General features: G+C 33.6%; 2 protein-coding genes across 3 annotated transcripts; both read right to left on the reverse strand.

Moving 5' to 3' along the window:
- Positions 1-1,074: 1,074 nt before the first annotated feature.
- On the reverse strand, positions 1,075-9,388 carry LOC132715804 (S-adenosylmethionine-dependent methyltransferase Rv2258c-like). Of its 2 annotated transcripts, none has more exons than XM_060698871.1 (5): positions 9,059-9,388; positions 6,147-6,350; positions 5,459-5,652; positions 2,473-2,607; positions 1,075-1,786 (listed from the first exon to the last, which is right to left on the reverse strand). In XM_060698871.1, exons 2-5 carry the CDS (start codon positions 6,311-6,313, stop codon positions 1,224-1,226), a joined length of 1,059 nt encoding a protein of 352 aa, XP_060554854.1. In that variant the 5' UTR covers positions 6,314-6,350; positions 9,059-9,388; the 3' UTR covers positions 1,075-1,223. The 2 variants fall into 2 exon arrangements, with proteins under 2 accessions (XP_060554854.1, XP_060554853.1); XM_060698870.1 differs by lacking the exon at positions 9,059-9,388 and adding an exon at positions 8,220-8,418.
- A 5,718-nt stretch (positions 9,389-15,106) lies between these two features.
- LOC132715803 (S-adenosylmethionine-dependent methyltransferase Rv2258c-like) lies at positions 15,107-21,042 on the reverse strand. Its single transcript, XM_060698869.1, has 5 exons — positions 20,964-21,042; positions 20,382-20,577; positions 19,043-19,236; positions 18,601-18,735; positions 15,107-15,906 (listed from the first exon to the last, which is right to left on the reverse strand). Exons 2-5 carry the CDS (start codon positions 20,546-20,548, stop codon positions 15,344-15,346), a joined length of 1,059 nt encoding a protein of 352 aa, XP_060554852.1. The 5' UTR covers positions 20,549-20,577; positions 20,964-21,042; the 3' UTR covers positions 15,107-15,343.
- Positions 21,043-22,108: the final 1,066 nt, after the last annotated feature.

The raw sequence follows: 22,108 nt of genomic DNA on the forward strand, positions 1-22,108 counted from the left end.
TATTCTAAAATTAAAAAAAGTAATAACCATTACTGCCCTGATATTATATAACAGTGTTATTTTCCAATTTTTTTACAGGTTAATTCTTGGTTGCTGCTCACCATTATAGGATAATGGCCCAAAAATGTACATAATGGCCTTAGTGCTGCAGGCTTCATTCGAGGGCCGTTATCGACAAATGGCGGGCAGCAGCCACCGGAAACACGGCGTTAAGACATCGTCGTCGCCTTTCAGTTGTCAATGTAAACAAATATCGGTCTTTCAGTTTAACCAGCTGGCAAGAAAACCTTCCGTTTAAACTTAGAAAATATGATAACACAAAATAAAGTCAAGAAAATGTGGTTCTATTGTTGTTTATATTGATAAATGCTCCTTATTTCTATTTGTGAGAATAACACAAGTCCAGTTCTTTTAGCGAACATGTGCTTTCAATAATGGTTCTGAATTTGTCAAGTCACAAATCTAGCTCTTAATATTTTTGATCTTTTTCCTGTTTTGTTCATGGTTCTAGTTCTTTCTTTGTTACAAAGAGTCTAATAGTTTCTCAAGATCTATCTGGAGATGTTGCCCTTGATCTTAATTTATATCATATACATAACTATATTTAATTCTTTACCACTACTATTGTTTAAAAAATTATGTTGTCTTCATGTCTTCGCAGTGGATCGACCGTCAATATGAAGTAAGTTCAGGAATTTCTGGGGGTCACATTATGGCTTGACTAAGTTATTGGGTTTTTTTCTTGTGTTTATAAATATTCAATGTTAGGCTTTGTTGATTGCGATTGATTATGTCAGCAAAACTTATAATTTTGTGTACAAGTGACTTCAATTCATTCAACGACAGCAGTCATCTTAAAAGTCAATGAGAATTGATTACGTCATTTTGCACGTGCGCTCATTTACTCGCAGATTATGAGAAAATAATGTCGAGTAGCAAGGCGGACAAAATTGCATGACCTAGATCTTACCATAAAGGCATTGAAATACCCCAAATTTCGTTACTATATATAGTAACATAGGTATAAATATTCTATAAAAAGAAATACAAAACTATACATTTAGATTTTAGATTTTATTACAAAATACATGTGTGCAATATACCCATTAACTAGTATACACAGTATACATACATACATACATATGTTTATACACACAAAGAAATTATATCAAGTTTATTGTACAAATTCAACATATATTTAACAAATTGTTTACCAAGTAGGTCTATTTTGTACAAAGGTAACAGGCCTTTGAACCCGACACAGTAGTTGATAATTTCTCTTTAATATTAAATTGGGCATCTATTAAAGCCTTTTCAAGATTTTCCCTTCCCCAACAAGTTCCATAACCAATATGAGGAGGAGCTGACAAACTGGACTGCAAACAAATAAAACAACTGACTGTATAGTGCATTGCTGCACATTTGTTACCGGCATTGTCGACTGGGTTGCTATGGAAACCAAAGTCTTTGAGACTTAAACACCCATCTTTCTTCAATACTTTGTAAATTTGATCTAAAGCTTTATGGGGATCTGACAAGTCATGCAAGACATCGTAAACAAACACAAAGTCAAAACTTTCAGTCCACTCATCTGGTAGATTGTGTGCGTCACCTGTTGTGAATGATATATTAGATAATTCTTTCTCCACTCTAACTTTATTGGCCTTTTCTATTCCAAATTCCGAATAATCCAACCCAGTAAATGATGATTTTGGAAATCTTTCGGCTAGAAGATTTATAAAGTTACCAGAGCCACAACCAACGTCAAGCACTTTGATGCCGGATTCTGAAAGCATATATTTATATAATGTATTATTAACACCACTGTAAAAACATAGAACAATTCTTAAAGACCTATTATGCCTGAGAAAAGCTCTCATTTTTATTTCTAAACAAAAATATTGGTATCTTGTTACAGTTTCAAACAAATACACATTTGTCACACATATGAACTATCTTTTGCTCGTTTTGCTCTGTTGGCAGTTGGCATGATTATAGTGAATTAGTATTTTGCATGGAAGACAAATCACCACCGGTACTTTGCTTGCATTTTGCTACCTTAATGGTACGTTACTTTCTGTTCAGCGCTACTTTCTTCAGTTGTAAAACGTCTTACATGCTATAAATACATTATTTATTTAAAACATTATTTAACATATGTTTAACATTTTTAAACAATTAAAATAATATGGATTACTGTATCATAATGTGCCTTTAAAAAAAGATAATTTTTAAGAAAAAAATGTTTTGACTAAGTTAATCACCTGCATACAATGATAATTATTTTTGTAAATAATTGCCTTCCCTAATAACATGCAGAAACAAAATGAATAAAATACTCGTGCATCATTTCAGAAGTTACAATAGCTGATCATTTATAAACGCTTACATAGCCTTTATACGCAATGCCATAATAAATAGCAGATAGTTTATGAGTAAATAAGGTATCTATCATTTATATATTTGTCATACCAAGTTTATGAACAACTCCTTGCTGTGTAAGCAATGGTATAATTTCCTTGTCTATTGCACCTTCACACACCAATGACCTGTATCCGTCAAACCAGTCAAAACAGTCAGCAGCCTCCTCATCTCGGAAACTTATTCCTGAGAAAAAATTGTTAATTTACATTAAAATCTAATCATAAACCTGCAAACATATAAACAAACTATAATTACACAAAACAACACAAGTGGATTATAATAGCCTGAATCTCCCTTCAAATGATTATCATTTTTCTCAACATAATATTGTTTCAAAAGGTTGTAGCAATTCTAGGTGATGCGGTCCTGCATGCTGAATGAAGATACATCAAGAGCTGTTTTCACATTATTTCTATCATTTTTTCTATTATCGACTTACATTGGCATATTTTGTATACATTAGAAGTAGGTCACTCTCAATATATACAAATAAGGATTCGTGAAAATCCATTTATCAGTCCAAGCACGGGAGCCATTTATATTCATTTTATCATGGCAAAAAAAAACTACTATTTACGTAATAGAAAGAGCATCGAAAGCCTATCTGATTTGTACGAGCATAAATAAGATTGCCGAGTGTTTTAGTGTTCTTTCTCTTTTGTATCATATACATGTATAAAAATAAAAACACGTTCCCTGTTGTCACAATATGAAACCTTAGAAAAAAGTAACCAATGAACGAACATCTGAATGTGATATTTTTATTGCTACCCCTTTCTCTGTCGTCACAATAAGTAAACCCCAGAAAAATGAGCCAATTAATGGGCATGCTCTGGAGTGCGGGTAACTAATACTGCACTCCAGTTAACGTAATGTGCATGTGTAAGTATACGATTTAACTCGGGCACATTTTCAACAGAAAAGTACAAGTAATAGAAAGAGCATCGAACCACGAGGCTATCTGATTTGTATGAGGGGGCGTTGCCACCGGGTATTGATTAGATTGTCGAGTGTTTTGATGCTCTTTCTCTTTTGTATCATAGGCAAACATAAAAACACGTTCCCTGTTGTCACAATATGAAATCCCACAAAAAAGTAACCAATGAATGAGCATCTGAATATAATATTTCTATCGCTTTCTCTTTCTCTGCCGTCACATAAAGTAAACTCCAGCAAAGAAAATGAGCCACTTAATGGACATGCTCTGGAGTGCGAGTTACTAATACATTTGTGCTTGCACTCCGGTTTACGCACTGTGCATGTATATGTATACGATTTAACTCTGACCCATTTTCAACAGAAAGGTCCCCAAACTATGATACAATATAAATATGCATATTGTTCGTTGAGCATCCAATACACGTCAGCCGAAACTGATACCAACATTATAACATTGTATACGAAAAAAACTGTCAATGCAGCTGTATCAAGTTTCATACTGCATACTGAAAAAAACAGATCTTGCTATCAGTTGAAAAGTTAAGTTAAATTTAATTTCATTTTATGTTGGAACTAATTGATAGATCCATACTCTGATACATGTATCATATTTCAATCATGATAGATGCAACCACAAATATTAACATGTGTTTTAATAACAAATACATAGTGTTGAAACTGTTATTTGTGAACAAGTACATTGAGTTGAAATCGTTTCTTCTTAACAAATACATTGCACAAGGTGAAATTGTTCCTGTATTAACAAATCATACGTTGAGCTAAAATTGTTCTTTGTTAACAAATAATTTGTGGTAAAGTAAGAGCTGATATGGAAATGTGGATGGACGCAATGGGAAAAAAACTAAACGGAAAATAAGAAATCAACCAGAAAAAGTTCTTGACCGGATACGAATTTCACACGTGTGTCACTGTAACCTTGACCTTCGAGATAATGATAAAAAAATCAACTTGACACATAGTATCTGGAACAAATCTAATAAAGTTAGATTTATTCCTTCTCAGGATATTAAGAACATTGTTATAGTGACCTTAGCGTTTGACCTAATGACAATAAAATCTATAGACTCAAGAGCAAGAGCATAGGATTGTCTAATTTTAGGCAAAGTTGGTAAGACAAGAATTTTCAATCCTCCTGGCCAACCTTAAGGATTGTAGGCCAAAGCTTTATGTAATTACAGCTCGAACAAACTTTAAGTGATCTCAAACAGAGACCTTAAAATCAACAGCGGTCATTTACTTTTCAAGACAAACTTCCGCACCTAAGTTTAGAATTATAGGCCAAAGTGTTCTTTATAAATGATTCAAATAAGCTTTTAGTGGTGAAGGCCTTTTTTAACTTGAACTACGACCAAGTGATACCAAAGACAAAAGGGATGATATAAACTCCGTCCAAACCTTAGAACTGTTGGCAAAAGCAGCTCTATAGATTTATTGGTCGGACATGTTTTTAGTAGTAAGGCCAGGGTAACAAACATTTGACCTGATGTCCTCACCATCAATATTGGTCATTTGGTCATTTACCAACAATGGGCAATGACTTCAAATTCTAGATCAAACAAGTGAAAAGTGACGTGCAAATTACAGACGAAAGAACCAACCAAATAATCGTAAGTCCCACTTTCTATGAGGGTCATAAAGTCCGACCATCTGAAACAAATATCTTCAAGTTACATTTAATAACAAAAATAACAAATATGTGACATTTGATAGGGAAAGTTAAAAACCTAGGAAGCAATCTATATCCCTTAACAACATTATTATGAAATATGAATTAAAACATTAAAAAAAAACGTAGGTCAAATAGCTTAACCCTTGTTATACACTCGTAGATATATGTAAGAGTAAAATGGATATTTCCTTTTTAAATATATTTCTAATTATTTGTTTTCAATTTGTATACATACATGTACATGTATTTAAAAAGCAAAAAAAAAGAGATTTAGCAAGATTGTTTTTGAACAATGCATTTATAAATCCCGTATTTGTAGATCGGACTTGCATATTTCTATATACATAACTTTCAGAAATAAAATCAAAGATCAAAGATATAACCCAGATCTATTGTTACATGTACCATAAGGACCATCCTTTTTGAAGCATTCTTTCACTTTATCGGACCTTTTCCCAAGTGTAAACAAAATTGGTGCAAAAGCCATTTTTGACATAATGGTCTGCTTATAATCTTCAGGAACTGTGTACAGGTTTGAATCTCTGTCCTGTAGTATAATACCAGCTGCAACCATGGTGGATAACCATTCCTGTGTGTACCTGAAAAGATGCAACTATTAATTGATTTGATAAATACGTCGTACGTTCCACTAGTATTTATAATATATTGTACTATTTACTGTTTTATGTTTCGTCTGTATGGGGGATCTTAAATCCAATACATTAAAAACAAAGAAGATAAAAATGCAAATCCATTAAACAAATGTAACATATTTGAATATCAAGTTATTGTTTTGAATTTAATATCTATTCTAACCTTGATTCAGATGTTAATACTTTATGGAAAGTAACAATAAATGCAACCTGATCTTGTAAAGTCTAGCACTATGCATAAATAAATCCATCATTCACAAAACAGGCGGAAGCACATACCAACATATCAGTGTTTTTTGTTTGTTTTTTTTTTTTTTTTTTTTTTTTTTTTTTTTTTTTTTTTTTTTTTTTTTTTTTTTTTTTTTTAATTTTATATAAAGTATTCTACATAGTACTCCGATGAAGTTAAATAATAAGTAAAAGTATTCTTTATTTCGAACCTTTCTTTTAGATTTAATGTCTTTGCTACTTCTTCAACACTTATTGGTTTTAACGCTTCACAAATGACTTTAAATAATCCAAGGTCATGCCCTAGTCCAACAGACAACATAAGCATACCATCTTGATACATCCTTGAAAGATATTTGCCAAATTCTTCTTTATTCATCTTCCTGATTCTTCTTATATAGGCCTGTTTTTATTCACTGAAAAAAGTGAAGAATGTTACGTAATATTTTGTCTGTGTGAGTTGTGTGTGTGTAAAGGTCACACTTTTTGGCAACTATGCTTTGCTAGTGGAAGTTTTTTATGCTTGAGTGGGAATTTGACTAAAATTAAAAACCTATCACAGCTAGTGTTCTATAAATATGACGTTGCTTGAGATATGTTTACTTCTTGGCAAATTGAAAGCAACGTCATATCGAAAATGCTAATCAACTCGTTAATGCCCCGGTCACATATTCACGGATAATGCCACGGAAGAGCTACGGTCTAATCGTTCACGGATTACTACGGAAATGTGAAATTCCGTAGTCCGCTACGGTTCCAGTACGGACACACAACGGTATGAGTACGGACTCCGACGGATTTACCACCAAAAGCCCTCGGAGAGACACGGATTGTTACGGACCGACACGGTTTGATACGGAGCGACACGAGTCAGGACGGGCGCACTACGGATACACTACGGTCTGCTACGGTATAAGCACGGGTTAGTACGAATAAGTACGGTCTGATACGGAGAAGAACGAATTGATACGGAGAAGAACGAATTGCCACTGATCTATACGGACCTAATTCATCCGTCCACAACCTCTTGCATGCTCATTTTCAAAATGCCTCACAAGAAAAGAACACATAGAAACGATTTTCAATGATTTTGGCGTAGAGGATTCGGCCTAATCGCGTCCGACCCCCGAGACACATCAGGTCCGATAAAAGTGAATTTCTTGAATAACAAGTTCGGACATGAGAGCCTCATACTAACCATGAAGCGGTTTTCGTAAAATCCCATCTCTAGTCCACCATCTCGTCTGTCTTCTCTTACGTGATTAGATATAGACTAGTAATCGATTATGAAAAATGTTGATCAATACTGCTTCTCTTTTAATTTTAACGTTTGATGTTCATTTTACAATTACATTAATTATCGTGAATGTTGATGTTTTAAAATATGTAAAAGGCTTGTTAATTAATCTTATTATCACTTAAGGGCCAGCGTCCGAGGCTTATGAGACACTTCGTTTTATGTGCATATTTACTCCAATTTCACGATCCAATGTTTGTAAAATATGTAACATTAAATGATATTCTATTACTTATGAATTCTAGAACGATATTAATATATTTTGACCACTATGCATGTCATCAAGCAGCTCAACCACTGCCTCCGCATTCTGAACCATTTCAAAATAAAGTTGCAGCCAGTAAATTGCAATTATCATTTATTGAATGTTCTCGCAAATATGTCTGTTTTTAACTTATACCCTTGAAAAAGTACATTATACTTAATTCATCCGTACTAAACAGTGGTGGACCGTGCCATTCCGTGCCTTTCCGTGTTGCAACGCAATAAACCGTATAAGACCGTGCTAATCCCTGTCTCTCCGTAGTACAACGTATTACGATCGTGGCTATCCGTGACAATGCCGTATTAATCCGTATTAAAACCGTAGCTTATACGTAGGGTAACCGTACAAATACGTAGTTCTCCGTACCAAACCGTGGAAATCCGTGACAAGTTGGTGGACTACGAATCAGTACGGACTAGTACGGTTTTTGTACGGACCAGTACGTATCAGTTCGGTTTAATACGGACTAGCAGGGATACGCTACGGTTGAATTTTCCGTCGCAAATTTTTGTGCATGTTCAAAAATTGTCAAGGATCGCTACGGATATACAAGGACTACTGGAGAGCTACTGACCAGTACGGGTAGCTACGGACGATGCCGGAATTAATCCGTGACTCTTCCGTGGGCGTATTCCGTGAATATGTGACCGGGGTATAAACACGTAAGTCAGCGTATAAATCAATAACTTTGAGCTTATCATGAAAAAGGTTAAACAGAAATACCTTTTAACAAAATCGTGAAGCTGTCACATCCGAAAAATCATGACACTTTTATTTAATTAAATTCCTGTTACATCTGATAAACAAATTGCCGTCACACAGTGCGCGAAATCTAATTGGCTAATTGAATGTTTAGATGCTTTTATTTATGCACCAATAGCATACTAACTAAAAGATTAAATTACACACAGTTTTGTCATGTGCTAGAGTGACTTCCCTTTCGAAAATAAATGTGAAAATGAAAAAACAAAAACAACAAAAACAGACAGCACATTTCTTTTTTATGCTAAATTTTGTAAAAAGAACGGAGAAATCGAATGAGGAAATCGCGCTGAAGTTAATAGCAATGGCATCGTTTCTAGTATGAAACGTAGTGGACTTAAAATTACAGGAAAATTATTGCAGTCACGGAAAACTTAACATCTCATTGCCGATGGTGTATGTGCTCATCTGATGCTTTATAAAATACATGTAGCAGTAAATATGACCTTCCGAGAAAAAAACTATCAAAAACTAATTAAAGATTAAAAAAAAACTAATAAAATTTGAAATATGATAGTGAAAAACTAATTGCTGAAAAAAATAAAGAAGTTGAGAACTTATTGTATGAAAAAAGTATGTGAAGCTCTGAGTCTTATATATAACATGTAAGCTATCTGGATAGATTAATTGGAAAATACCAGGTAAGTAGCGAAGCGTGCTTGCAATGTAAATGTACATTTGTATACGTGAGTTACAAAAAAAATATGCAAAGATAAACTAATCACGTGTATATGCAAAAAATTAGCTGATTAAATGTCTGATATACATCAAAATTCTCCTTATTTAAACTATATACTGACCTGACTTAGCTGGCTAGCTGGGGATTTCTTCACATGGCCTTGCAGCTTTTCGGACCTTTCCGCCAGTCTTCGGAGTTGAATAGTAGTCGAGTACGTGTTCCGATTGATCGCCTGGTATATCCTTGATTGGTATCGCTCTAATAGTCAGACTACTGAATTAATATGTTTCTCGTAGCCTTACATTATCAGAAATTACACATAAATCTAGTTTAAAATGGAGAATTCATGCTAATGTTGTGATTTTTCTAGGAGAATGACATGCCTGACACATTAAAATGATCTTGTTATATAGGGTTGACCTTTCAATTTTTTGCAAAAATGTCCCAAAAGATGATTACCCCCCTTTTACTTAAATTTTCTGCTGATCACAGAACTGAAAAATACTTTTTTTAAATGCCAAAAATATCCAAATGAAAAACTATTTTAGATAGTTATGAAACAGTTTATTTTCTTAAGTAAGCAATGCTGTGTAAGTTTCATAAATAATTTTCATACTTGTGAACATCACATTTTCATCCAATCACCTGGCGTCTCATTGAATCTTACGGCACTTTTTGCAGTTACATACAGTTATCTGACCTAATTTGCTGAAGGATAACCGACGATGAAGGATTATGTAAAACTGCTAGCATACTACTAACAAATAAACAAAGAAGTGACAAACTGTTGTTAGATTCATATTTAAGGCGAAAGGACAACCACATATTACTTTTACTTCATTATGATTTTTTTTAATGTACAGTGCTGATTTTTTTCCTCCTTTTTTCAAATGGCAATGTCACCGCGATTGAATAAATAAGTATCCTACGGTCTATCTCAAGTAATACTTTGTACCTTCAATAGAACATTAGTGCTTATAGGTATGTATAGATAACTTGCAGAGCCATACAAACACAAAACAAGAAGGCCATGATCCTTATATCGCTCACCTAATTATAAATACTCTTAATGACAAGGACCAAGTAATATTGTATAGACCATTTGTTCTCTATAAAAAAATAACTGTTAACTCAATATTTCTCAATCTGTAAATGTATGGTAGAAAGCATGAAAAGAAAGTTGTTTCTATATACAGTACCGTTGCAAAAAATATTGTTTCAACCTTTTGCGAGGTTTGGTTTCAGTAATTCTTTTCAAATCTACCTAAAATTCCTTGCAGTTTTTTTTATATGAAATCTTGGTGGGAAGGTTGGAACAACAGTAAACATAAATATGTAAAAAGAATAAAGCACATTATAACAGCGCATGCCATTTTACTAATTTTACACATCAGAAACTTACAGAACATGTTTTGTGTATACATATTTTAAGTTGGTTCTTATAATAACAATGGATGTACAGTAAGCATTGTCCATTTTCTGTTCAAGTCAAAGAAGTTTCTGTTGTTGTTGTTGTTTTTTGGTCAAAGAAATTGTAAAATAATTGTCCTTGAAGTATTGAAATCCATAGTTAAAAAAATACAGCTGAAATATTCTTAATAAAAGTATTTTTTATAATGGTATTTTTGTAATAATAAGATATACATTAAAGGAAAATCCATATGACCCTGAGGCGGGGTCAATATTAACTCCGTGGCTATAATTAGAACACAGTCCTCTAGACCATGTTTCATTTCAAGTAGCTTTGGTCTTCATGATTTTAGAGAAGGATATTTTTTAAGTTTTAACTATATATACATATTAGAATAACTATAATCCCGGGATCGGTTCACTTTTGACCCCGCGGCTATAATAATATTATGAACAATTTTTGAAGAGGACAACTAGATAATAGTTCATGGTAAATATCTAAGATGTTGCTCTTGCAGTTTTCAGTATTTACTATAAAAGGAAAACCCATTACCCATTGGGGCGGGGAAAATTTTGATCCAAGGGCTATAATTTGAATAAGTTCATTAGATGATGTTACACACAAAACATCTAAGCTCTTGCCCTTGCACTTAAAGAGAAAATGATTTTTAAAGATTTCGTTTTTAATATATGTTTAGCCCTTTTGGCCCAATGGAGCAGAACAATTTAAACAATTCTTGTTGAGCTTCATGCTAGGAAAATCCCAAGAAAATTTCATAAAATTTGACACTTTAGTTTCTGAGGAGAAGTTCTTTTCAAAAAGGTTGACGACGGACTCACTGAAGAACGGACGCACTGACTGACGACTGACAAATTGTACTCAAGTCAGGAAAAAATGAAATTTTATCATGAGTAACCCTATCTACTTCATAGTCTAAGGTTAGCATAGCATTTCACTGTTCAGCAGTTTCTCTTGTACATTTGTATTTCTAACTGGTTAGCAACTTTGCTGACCATATAGAGGCAATATATTAATCGTTATTTTCATTTCCCCGTCGTCATTTGCTTTTTAATTCAAATAAAAGCGGGATAATGTTAGCTAATGTTAGCATTACACTACAGTATTTAGGCGCGTCAATGAAAAATGACAATCGATCCTTTTTTGAAAGTTGTAATTGTGAAAAATAACCCTTTAAGAATTTATCGTTCGTAATATACAATGTATGATCAATAGAATATTATATTCGGTTAGATTCAATACTAAATTTATTGAATTTGTTGAATATAACAATATTATGCTCCACTTTGTGAAGTTTCAAGAAGATATAATTGATAACCAGACAAGCATTATTATCTTTGATACATAAAGGGAGATAATGATAATTACAAACTTTAAGCAAGGTAGAATTATTGCTTTTGAAAACTGCATTTCTTCTTAATAAACTCTATTACTGTGTGAAGTTTAAATCAAATTACTTTAATATTTCTCAATTATTTTCTGGACATATTATAAAGGGAGATAATAAAAAATGATGTAGAGTTATGATTTTTTGCCACTGCTCTTCTTGTCACTACTCGCTACAACTTTGTGAAGTGTCATTGAGATATCATTGATAGTTTACAAATTATACTCCATCGAGATAAGCATAATTTGACATCTATTTTGTAAGTATCATAAAGGGAGACGATTAAAATAAGCAAGGTAGAATAACGGTTCTTTTGGCATTGCACATTTCCTTACAAGTATTAAAAAGGGAGATAATTATATAACTAAGCAATGTATAGTTATGGTTCTTAGATACGTTCTATCACTTCCTCTTTCTGGTTCTGACAACTGTGTATACTTTTAATGAGACGAGATATTATTGATAGTTTAGAAGTAATACTCCGGACAAGCATTTTCAAATCAAGGGAATTTAAAACAAGAGGGCCACGATGGCCCTGAGTCGCTCACAAGAAAAAAACTGCTTTTCAGTATAGGAAATTATCCATTGTCAATATTTTCAACTAGTAAATTGGAGCATAGAATATCTTTAAACAATAATTTGAAGAAATGCCATGACCTAGAGCATTTAAGCTTTAGCTTAAAAGGGGCCAATCAAATTAACATGAGCAAACTCTAAGATTAGTAAGAATGCTACAGACAAAGTTTGGTGATCAGCCATCAATTATTTCAGTAGGAGTTGATGTTCAAAGGTTTTTATATTTTTAGCTTTAGTGGCATCTAAAAGGGCACAATCAAATTGATATGAGCAAACTTGATAAAAGTCTACCTAAGAATGCTACCAACAAAATTTGGTGATCATACATCCTTTAGTTATGTAGAAGATGTTTAAAGGTATTTCTTTTTTTAGCTATAACAGCCCCTAAAAGGTGCCAATCAAATTAATATGAGCAAACTTGATAAAAGACTACCTAAGAATGCTACAGACAAAGTTTGGTGACCATCTATCATTTATTTCAGTGGGAAATGATGTTCAAGGGTTTTTCTATTTTTAGCTTTAGTGGCCCCTAGAAGGGGCAATCAAATTAATATTGGCAAACTTGATAAAAGACTACCCAAAAATGCCACAAAGTTTGGTGATCATCCATCCATTAATTCTGTAAAAGGAGATGTTAAAATGTAGTTCTATTTTTAGCTTTAGCTGCCCTTAAAAGGGGCCAATTAAATTAATATGAGCACACTTGATAAAAGACTACCTAAGAATGCTACAGACAAAGTTTGGTGATCATCAAAAAGTTCTGTAGAAGCAGACGTTTAAAGGTATTTCTATTTTTAGCTTTCGCTGCACCTAAAAGGGGCCAATCAAATTAATATGAGCAAACTTGATAAAAGACTACCCAAGAATGCCACAGACAAAGTTTGGTGATCATCCATAAATTAGTTCTGTAGTAGAAGATGTTTAAAGGTTTTTTTTTGTGATCATCTATCAATTATTTCAGTAGAAAATGATATTCAAAGTTTTTTTTCTATTTTTAGCTTAAGTGGCCCCTAGAAGGGCCGATCAAATTAATATGAGCAAATTGATAAAAGACTATCCAAGAATGCTACAGAATAAATTTGGTGATCATCCATCAATTAGTTCTGTAAAAGGAGATGTTTAAATGTATTTCTATTTTTAGCCCTACAGACCCCTCAAAGGGGCAAATCAAATTATTATGAATAAACTTGATAAAAGAATACCTAAGAATGCTACAGACAAAGTTTGGTGATCATCCATAAATTAGTTCTGTAGTAGAAGATGTTTAAAGGTTTTGTCTATTTTAAGCTCTGTTGACCCCTTAAAGGGGCCAATTGAAATGACATGAGCAAATTTAAGTGTGACTGTCACAAGGATGCTACAAACCAAATTTGAAGTAAATCTGTCCAGCAGTTTCAGAGAAGAAGACGATTGTTGACGCATGACGACGGACTGATGGATGGCGGAGCATCCCCCTTTGATACTAATAGCTCACCCTGAACCTTTCGTTCTGATGAGCTAAAAAAGCCAGGTAGTTATTATTCTTATACACTACACTTTCTCTCTACGGTGTCTATCGCTGTGTTAAGATTTAATTAAACTCCTTCAATACTTATCAACTTATTTTCCGCACAAGAGCGGATAGAGGGGCCAATGGGCGGACAACGCGATGACTATAAATAAATCTGTTTGAACTCATCTGAATTAAAACATGCTTCAGAGAATCAATAAAGATATAGTTAAACTTTAATCACCGTTTATTCAAAAAATAATATTTGAAAACAAACAAAATCAAAATATTGAAGACTTAACAATTCTTATCAAGCAACAATAGATTAAGTTTTTAAAACAACTGCAGTAACAATGTGCTATATGTCAGTGTATTAAATTTGAAGTGAATCCCTCGAGTTCTTTTGGAGTTATGCTCCTGATAGTGAATCTGACTTAAGGATAAAAACTCTAAATGTAGGCAAGGCAGAGTTATTGTTCTTGCACATTGCATTTTCTACCAATGTGCTCTGTCATTGTATGAAGTTTGAAAAAAATCTGTCATGTTCCTATGGAGTATTTCCTCAGACAAAATCGGGCACAGACAAAATTTGGATGGACGTTATAAGGTTATTTCTTTCATCTTCTTCAATCTCTAAAACCCTATAAGCAACCTATTTTCAGTTCATAAGCAAAAGTACAAGGCTGTATAGAATGAATTACATGGATCTCATGTTACTGGTGTCCGCAAGGACAAATGGACGCAAGCAAGCAAGCACGCACGGAGACCATTTCTAATATCCCTTCACCTTTGGCGGGGGGGGAATAAATAATTTCTTTTTAGGGCTAAAGCGGAGAAAATAGATTATCAGTTTACTGCAGTAAAATTTAGTGTACTTAATACACTTATGTGTCATTATTTTAACTGTTATTTTCATTTAAAGATTTGATAGTAAACAACCAATCTCAAATACTAGTAAGCCGTTTTGACGTGCTACTTTGGATACTTGAGGCGAATACAAAAAAAGGAAATGTATTTTTTCTTTTTGTCATTCATTCTGTAAGCTCTTCCCTGGCTGTGTTTTCTCTTATGTGGCTAAAAAAGAACAGGGGAGTAGGTAGAACAATAAACAATACAGTAGCCACCCAAGTATCCAAATGTTAGTATGTGACGTCAGTTTAAGTAATTCAAGAATGATGATCGATGAAAATCTTTGCAAAGCCCTCAGGTAGATTAACAACTGGATGGCAGCAATAAAATGTTCTGAAAACGGGGAGGATGCTTTAAACTGGCATGAAAATACTCAAGCCCAGCTTGAAAATTTATCCTCTGACCAAGCTGAGGGCTACAGCTCTGAAGTCTAAGCCTGAATTCACTACTGATAACAATTTTTCATATGTTTACATACTTGATTATTCATTGTACATGTCGCTAAAAACAATTTGATAATTATTATAACTGTACAAAGTATTTTATAATAAAAAAACCCTTTCCAATTTTAATGATTATGCTTTATAATTCAAGACAGTTTGTTTGCCATACATGCCTATTTTGTACAAAGGAAAAATGTCTTTGTACCCATCACAATAATTGGCGATGAGCCTTCAATTTGAAATTGAGCATCTATTAAAGCCTTTTCAATCTTTTCCCTTCCCCAACATGCCCCATACCCAATATGTGGAGGAGCTGACATACTAGACTGTAGGCAAATGAAAGAACTAGCTGAATAGTACATAGCTGCACTTTTATCACCGGCATTGTCGAGTGGGTTGCTATGGAAACCAATCTCTATGAGACTAAAACGGGCACCTTTCTTCAACACTTTGTAAATTTGTGTCAAAGCTTTATGAGGATCTGGTAAGTCGTGCAATACATCGTAAACAAACACAAAGTCAAAACTTTCAGTCCAGTCTTCTGTTAAATTGTGTGCATCACCTGTAGTGAATGTAATATTAGTTAATCCCTTCTTAGCTTTAATTTTATTGGCCTTTTCTATTGCAACTTCCGAATAATCCAACCCAGTAAATGTTGATTTTGGAAATCTTTCGGCTAGAAGATTTGTAAAGTTACCAGAGCCACAACCAACGTCAAGCACTTTGATGCCAGATTCTGAAATCATTTTATATTTATAAAATGTATAAATTTATACGAATAAAAACACAGATATGTTTATGATATAATTGTTTAAGATGGATTTCCATAAATTTGGAGTAAATTAAATTCTTCTTTCAAGAAGTTTTAAATGAAGATTCCCGTTTTCCGATTAACACTAGCTACTATGCATATGTGAAATGGGAAGTAATGGGTCGTGAATAGATATACACGTGAGGCCCTTCCCTCCCAACACATTTTTAATGTAACTGATCTTACTGCAAGATTGTAACACAAAGTTTGACTTTACCAGTTTTCACAGTCGTTTATTCTATTTATTTCTTTTTTGGTATAAAAACGAATACACTATGTATATCCAGCAACGTAAAAATGTGAATATAATGCAGAAATATGAATATATAACGCAAATATTCTGTTACATTAAAGTAATGTTGAATTGTGCAAAACTATGACCAAAACAACGCAAAAGTGATTAAATTGACTGATACAATTGTTTCATAGCATATCAAATTGAAAGAGCACATAAGACATTACATTTTAAAACTCATAAAATATATTATTAGGCTTAAAATCATTTGCGACAATGACAACCTAGCTGTTGATTTGAAGACAATATTTGTCTTTTGTTGTTAATTATCAACATAATAACGCATTTTTATGTAATTGCTTCTGATATTCGGTTTAACGGAGACATTTGTCAAACTACTTGTGATATACAATACTGAAATAAGCCAGATAAAATGTGACTAAGCCATTCTTATGACATAACGCTGTGTTTGTGAAAGATGCACAGAGCAACTCCGATCTATGTCATAACAAGAGGGTCAAGATGGCCCTAGATCTCTCACCTGACCCATCAAACTCATCCGAGCAATTACTTAGACAAGCATTCTGTCCAAGTTTGATGATAATTGAGACAAAAATGTGACCTCTAGAGTGTTAAAAAGGTTTATCCATATTTGGGCAGTGTGACCTAGTTTTTGACCCAAGGTAACCGATATTCGAACTTGACCTAGAAATCATCAAAACAAACTTTCAGACCAATTTCAAGGATACTTGTATCAATACAATAGCCACTAGAGTGTTAACAAGATTTTTTCAATTTTTATCTCCTGTGACCTAGTTTTTCATCCAGATAACCCATGTTCAAACTCATCCGAGCAATTATCTAGACAAGCATCCTGACAAACATTGATGACAATTGAGTGAACAAGAGCTGTCGGTAGGACAGCAACGCTTGATAGTAAAAGAGCCTTGATAATGTAAAATTTTCTAAGTTTACAAAAGGGCAAATTTTTTCTTTAAATCCATGTTACAGTTATAGGCCTTGGAGAGAGTCCTATAATGCTCTCAAAGAAGAGTATAATATTTCAACTTGTTTTAAAGCCAGATGTCAATAGAATATGAAAATATCTGAGGTGGTATGCAAACTTGTACATAAATTCTAAGTCAAAAAAGGGACATAATTCTGTCTAAATGCTTGATACAGTTACCTTCTCCTGTCTACAGGTTGGGGTCATGCAGGTGAACAAGTGTGCAAAGTTTCAAAGCTATATGTCAATGAAAATATTTGACGTATTACAAAAACTTTAACGTCCATTCTAAGTCAAAAAGGGGCATAATTCTACCAAAATGCTTGATACAGTTACCTCCTCCTGTCTACAGATTGGGGTCATGATGGTGAACAAGTGTGCAAAGTTTCAAAGCCATATGTCATTGGACTTTGAAATTTTTCAGGTATTACAAAAACTTTAACATAAGTGGTTACGCTGACGCGGATGCCGACGCTCGGGTGACTACAATAGCTCTACTTATTCTTATTGAATAGTCGAGCTAAAAATGTGACCACTATATAGAGTGTTAACAAGGTTTCTCCATATCTAGGCCTTATGACCTAGTTTTTGACCTATGGTGACCCATATTCCAACTTAACCCACAGGCACGAGTATCGGACCTGGGAAGAAAAAAATATGACCAGATTGATAAAAAAAACGTTGTTCATCTTAAAAGTGTCAAAAAACCAAAAAAAAAATGTAAATAATGACCCCCTTTAAAAATATACTATAAGTTACTCTTAACTTATAGTATATTTTTAAAGGGGGTCGTGAGAAAGTCATTCTCGTGTATGCTTTTAAAATGTAAAGATTTCCTTGAAATATGCTGGATAATAAACAATCTCTTATAGCAGCTATATACAATACTGTATATTAATTTTTCTCAAAATCAATTTGATGTGTTTATTTACCGTGCTACTCATTTCCCCATTAATTTGCACAAATATGGCATTACTTTTTGTATAATTTGTGCTTTATTTTCACATTTCTGCATTACTGTATATATACATGGCGGAGTAATTGTCACAGGTTTGCTGCCAGGCTTGATACCAGACTCCACTGGCAGCATAACCTATATACATGTACAAGTAAATGTCCATTAGTTATCGGGTGTTTCGAAATCACAACGGTAAATAACAAAATGTTGTGCATAATCTCCATATTGCCACTGATACCAGTGTCATGTTTTATACATACATTTCATGTACCTTTGAATTATCATAGACTTTGAGTTTCTGAGGACAGAATGACAGACTAATGGAGTGCAAATCCACAGACAAACTTCCAATCCTGGTGAACCAATATGAAACTAATAACTTACAGAGTATTTTATCTTATAGTTCATGTAAAATCATACCAAGATTAGGAACAACCCCTTGCTGTGTTAGTAATGGTAAAACTTCCTTGTCTATTGCACCTTCAACCATCAATGACCGGTATCCATCAAACCAGTCAAACCAGCCAGTAGCTTCTTCGTCCTGGTAACTTATCCCTGAAACAGTCCTAATTGCAATGTAATTAACAAACACTTTGATATAACTATGCAAATATAACAAAAATTTCATTATTCATATTACCCTTTTTGCAAATCCAATGAAGAAATACATTAAATGCACTACAGGTGTAACTTATACCAGTTTTTGTTTGTTTGTTTTCATTTTACGCCTTTTCCAACAGTATTTCAGTCATATAGGCGGGTAGTTTCAAATAACCAATCAATCTCCTGTATAATTACAACTACAATTTATATTAAATTGTTAATAAAACATCAATAAAAAGAACCGAAGTTCTATTGTTACCATAAGGACCATCCTTTTTGAAGCATTCTTTCACTTTATCCGACCTTTTCCCTAATGTAAACAAAATTGGTGCAAAGCCCATATTTGACATAATGGTCTGCTTATAATCTTCAGGAACTGTGTACAGGTTTGAATCTCTGTCCTGTAGTATAATTCCAGCTGCAACCATGGTGGATAACCATTCCTGTGTGTATCTGAAAAAGGATAAAATATTTATTAACTACTTCTATATGCCATTAATATTGGTAAACTAGCGGGCCATTATGGTTCTTATAGCCCTCACTTGACAATATATGACAAGGAACAAGTAATACTAATAACTATCAAAGAAAAGTAGGTATTTATTCAAAATCTAGGTCAAATGATACCAAAGTTCAAACCTGCATTTTTAAAATGAAAAACATACATGTATAATAAAAAGTCATTCAATGGCAAAATTCAATGGTTGCTATAAAAGTCACAGGTTGCTAAGAAAAGTTAGTGGTTGCTATGGAAATCACTGGTCAATGGTTACTATGAAAGTCACTGGTTGCTGTGGAAAGTCAATGGTTGGTTTGGATGTCCCTGGTTCTCAAGAATGTCAATGGTTAAGGCCGTCCACTTTACAATCTTTAATGCAAAATATCAAAGTCCCCACTTTTGATGTTCCAGAACACAAAATATTTTAAATTGCTAAAATATGCATAAAAGGAAAACCCAAGAATCCTGTGGCTAGGCAAAATTTGACCCATGGGCTACAATTCAAACAAACTTGGTACAGGTCAACTAGACAATTTGTGATCCCAAGTATCTCACTGCATTAGAAGACAAGATTTTTCAAGTTTTTACAATAACTTATGAATATAAATAAAAAGAAAAACCAATGAATTAATAGTAAGCAACAATTTTTGATTTACAAGAACTACGTTATCCAGTATACACATTCGAAATATTAACTTAATGCTCATAGTATAACTATAATAATAAAGCTTAAACTAGAGCACTGCATATAGTGTAACCACTCGTCTATTAATGGGAACGACTTTCAATCACCAATTTTTATGATAATTCTTAGTTAAAAATGGGCCCAACTCCAAAAATATAGCTTTCAGAATTTTGCCCCTGGTCCAAAAACTGCACCTTGCCTTGATAAAGCAAATATTCCAAGTTTGATGCTGATGTTTGAATAATGGGTTACATTAAAGTTTTTGTATGACAACTACAACCATGGCAATGATGACAGCGACAACTATGATGCAGTGATCATAACAGCTTGATGTTTTTTTTTCCTGTAAAACTGACCAGCTAAACATACTTAAAAAAGTAAGAAAAATCCATAATTGATAATTCTTTTTTGTACCTTTCTTTCAGATCCAATGTCTTTGCTACTTCTTCAAGACTTATGGGCTTTGTAGCTTCACAAAGAACTTTAAATAGTCCAAGATCATGCCCTAAACCAATTGACAACATTATCATTCCATCCTGGTATATGCCAGTAAAATATTTGCCAAATGCTTCTTTATTCATCTTCCTGAATGACAGCCTGTTTTGTTTCACTAAAATGTACATATAAGTCACGTGTTATAACAACTTTTCGGCTTTGCTGGTGGAAATATATCCTAGATAATATATATATGCATGAATGACTTTTAAACCTACTGCATGTAAAACCATCTTTTATTCTTATATTTTCCTAAATTTGCATATAATGTCTTTTATTAACAATTTCTCTGGGCCTGACAACAAGCCTGCTAATCAGAATTGATTGTTAAGCAGTATCATGTAGATGTAGAAATGTTTAGTTAGTCGCGTAAATATGTGACAATCGGGAAGAAACTATACACATGTATATTATTGAACCGTGTCATTCAATTTTACTTGCAGAACGAAGTGGTAAACATAGATTTATATAGAATAAAGAAAAAATCAAACTGTCAATTACCTGTTTTTTGAAAGTGTAATCTTTTTTGTGCAGTGGACAATTTTCGATACGAACTAGATTTTAACCTTTAAGGTTTACGGCCACTATACTTTTTCCTTCTTTGTTGTAGGCAATCTTCAAGCTGAGTTGTCGTTCGTCTTTCAACACACAACTTGTGTGCAACTTAGAGAGATTGGTTATGAGGTTTTACTCAGTTCAAATTGTGTTCTTTATTTCACTTAAAAAATACTCCTTGACAAACATCTTAACACTCAGTCACAACTGTACTGGTCCTAGATCATAGACATTTGGTGACCAGTGACAACAGAGATAAAAAAACAAACTCAAGTACTGTCTAATAACCAGGGGTAGGTTATAAATCTTTTTCATAGCTATAAACTTACTGTCCATTGACTAGAGCAGGGTCCTTTAAATATAAAATTGAAAGAGCCTTACTGGAGATACGGTAGAAACGAGTCAAAGTTTTAGGTCTCTATCATCACTGCAGCAATTTGTCATAAGTGATGCCAGTGGTAGTCCCCAAGTGGTCAAATGAATCACAGCATTCCTTTAAAATAACCCAAAACGGTTGCTGTATAAGGTAGCCTGTCTAGTAAACTTCTTATCCTTTCTGAAGGTGCATATGGGTCTAACCTAACCTTGGCCCCTGCCTCTTCCTTGTAGTGTGTTTCAGAAATTGGTTTTTGGAAGTCATTGACTTGGTATGTGGGTAAGCATCCCAAGGAGCTAGAGAAATGGGATAACTGGTAATGTCCCCTTTTCTGTTTTTGTCCTTACAGTACTCAACCCTAAAAATTACTCTGTATCTTATATGGAGTAAATTTTTAGGATGGAGTGAGGTTTACTGGTTAAAAGCAGGAAATATGACATAAGGAACACGATATCCTCTAAAATTTCTATTCTGTATTCTTGACATTCTGTATTCCTGAACACTAAATGGACTAGATGCACAAAGCAACCACAGGTTATCAGCATGAGACCAAGCTAGGGACACCCTAACACAATCTCCAATAATTATTCCTAGTTTGCTATAAATCTGATTAATATCGGGCTTGTATTTGCTCAGATGGCAATCACCTAAAATTGTGAAAATAGTAGATTTGTGAAAATCTAAGGCAAGACAAGTGTTTTATACATCACCAGCT

Source organism: Ruditapes philippinarum, unplaced genomic scaffold, assembly GCF_026571515.1.
Source record: "Ruditapes philippinarum isolate M1 unplaced genomic scaffold, ASM2657151v2 ctg2155_1_1_1_1, whole genome shotgun sequence".
In the NCBI taxonomy this organism is placed as follows: Eukaryota; Metazoa; Mollusca; class Bivalvia; order Venerida; family Veneridae; genus Ruditapes; species Ruditapes philippinarum.

Excerpts from the sequence above, each read along its gene's own strand:
- LOC132715803 (XM_060698869.1), bottom strand. The coding sequence starts at position 20,548 with ATGAATAAAGAAGCATTTGGCAAATATTTTACTGGCATATACCAGGAT. Across the intron at positions 19,237-20,381 it reads ACATTGGATCTGAAAGAAAG|ATACACACAGGAATGGTTAT; the intron begins GTACAAAAAAGA and ends ATCCTTTTTCAG. Across the intron at positions 15,907-18,600 it reads AGGGGTTGTTCCTAATCTTG|AATCTGGCATCAAAGTGCTT; the intron begins GTATGATTTTAC and ends AAATGATTTCAG.
- LOC132715804 (XM_060698871.1), bottom strand. The coding sequence starts at position 6,313 with ATGAATAAAGAAGAATTTGGCAAATATCTTTCAAGGATGTATCAAGAT. Across the intron at positions 5,653-6,146 it reads ACATTAAATCTAAAAGAAAG|GTACACACAGGAATGGTTAT; the intron begins GTTCGAAATAAA and ends GCATCTTTTCAG. Across the intron at positions 1,787-2,472 it reads AGGAGTTGTTCATAAACTTG|AATCCGGCATCAAAGTGCTT; the intron begins GTATGACAAATA and ends ATATGCTTTCAG.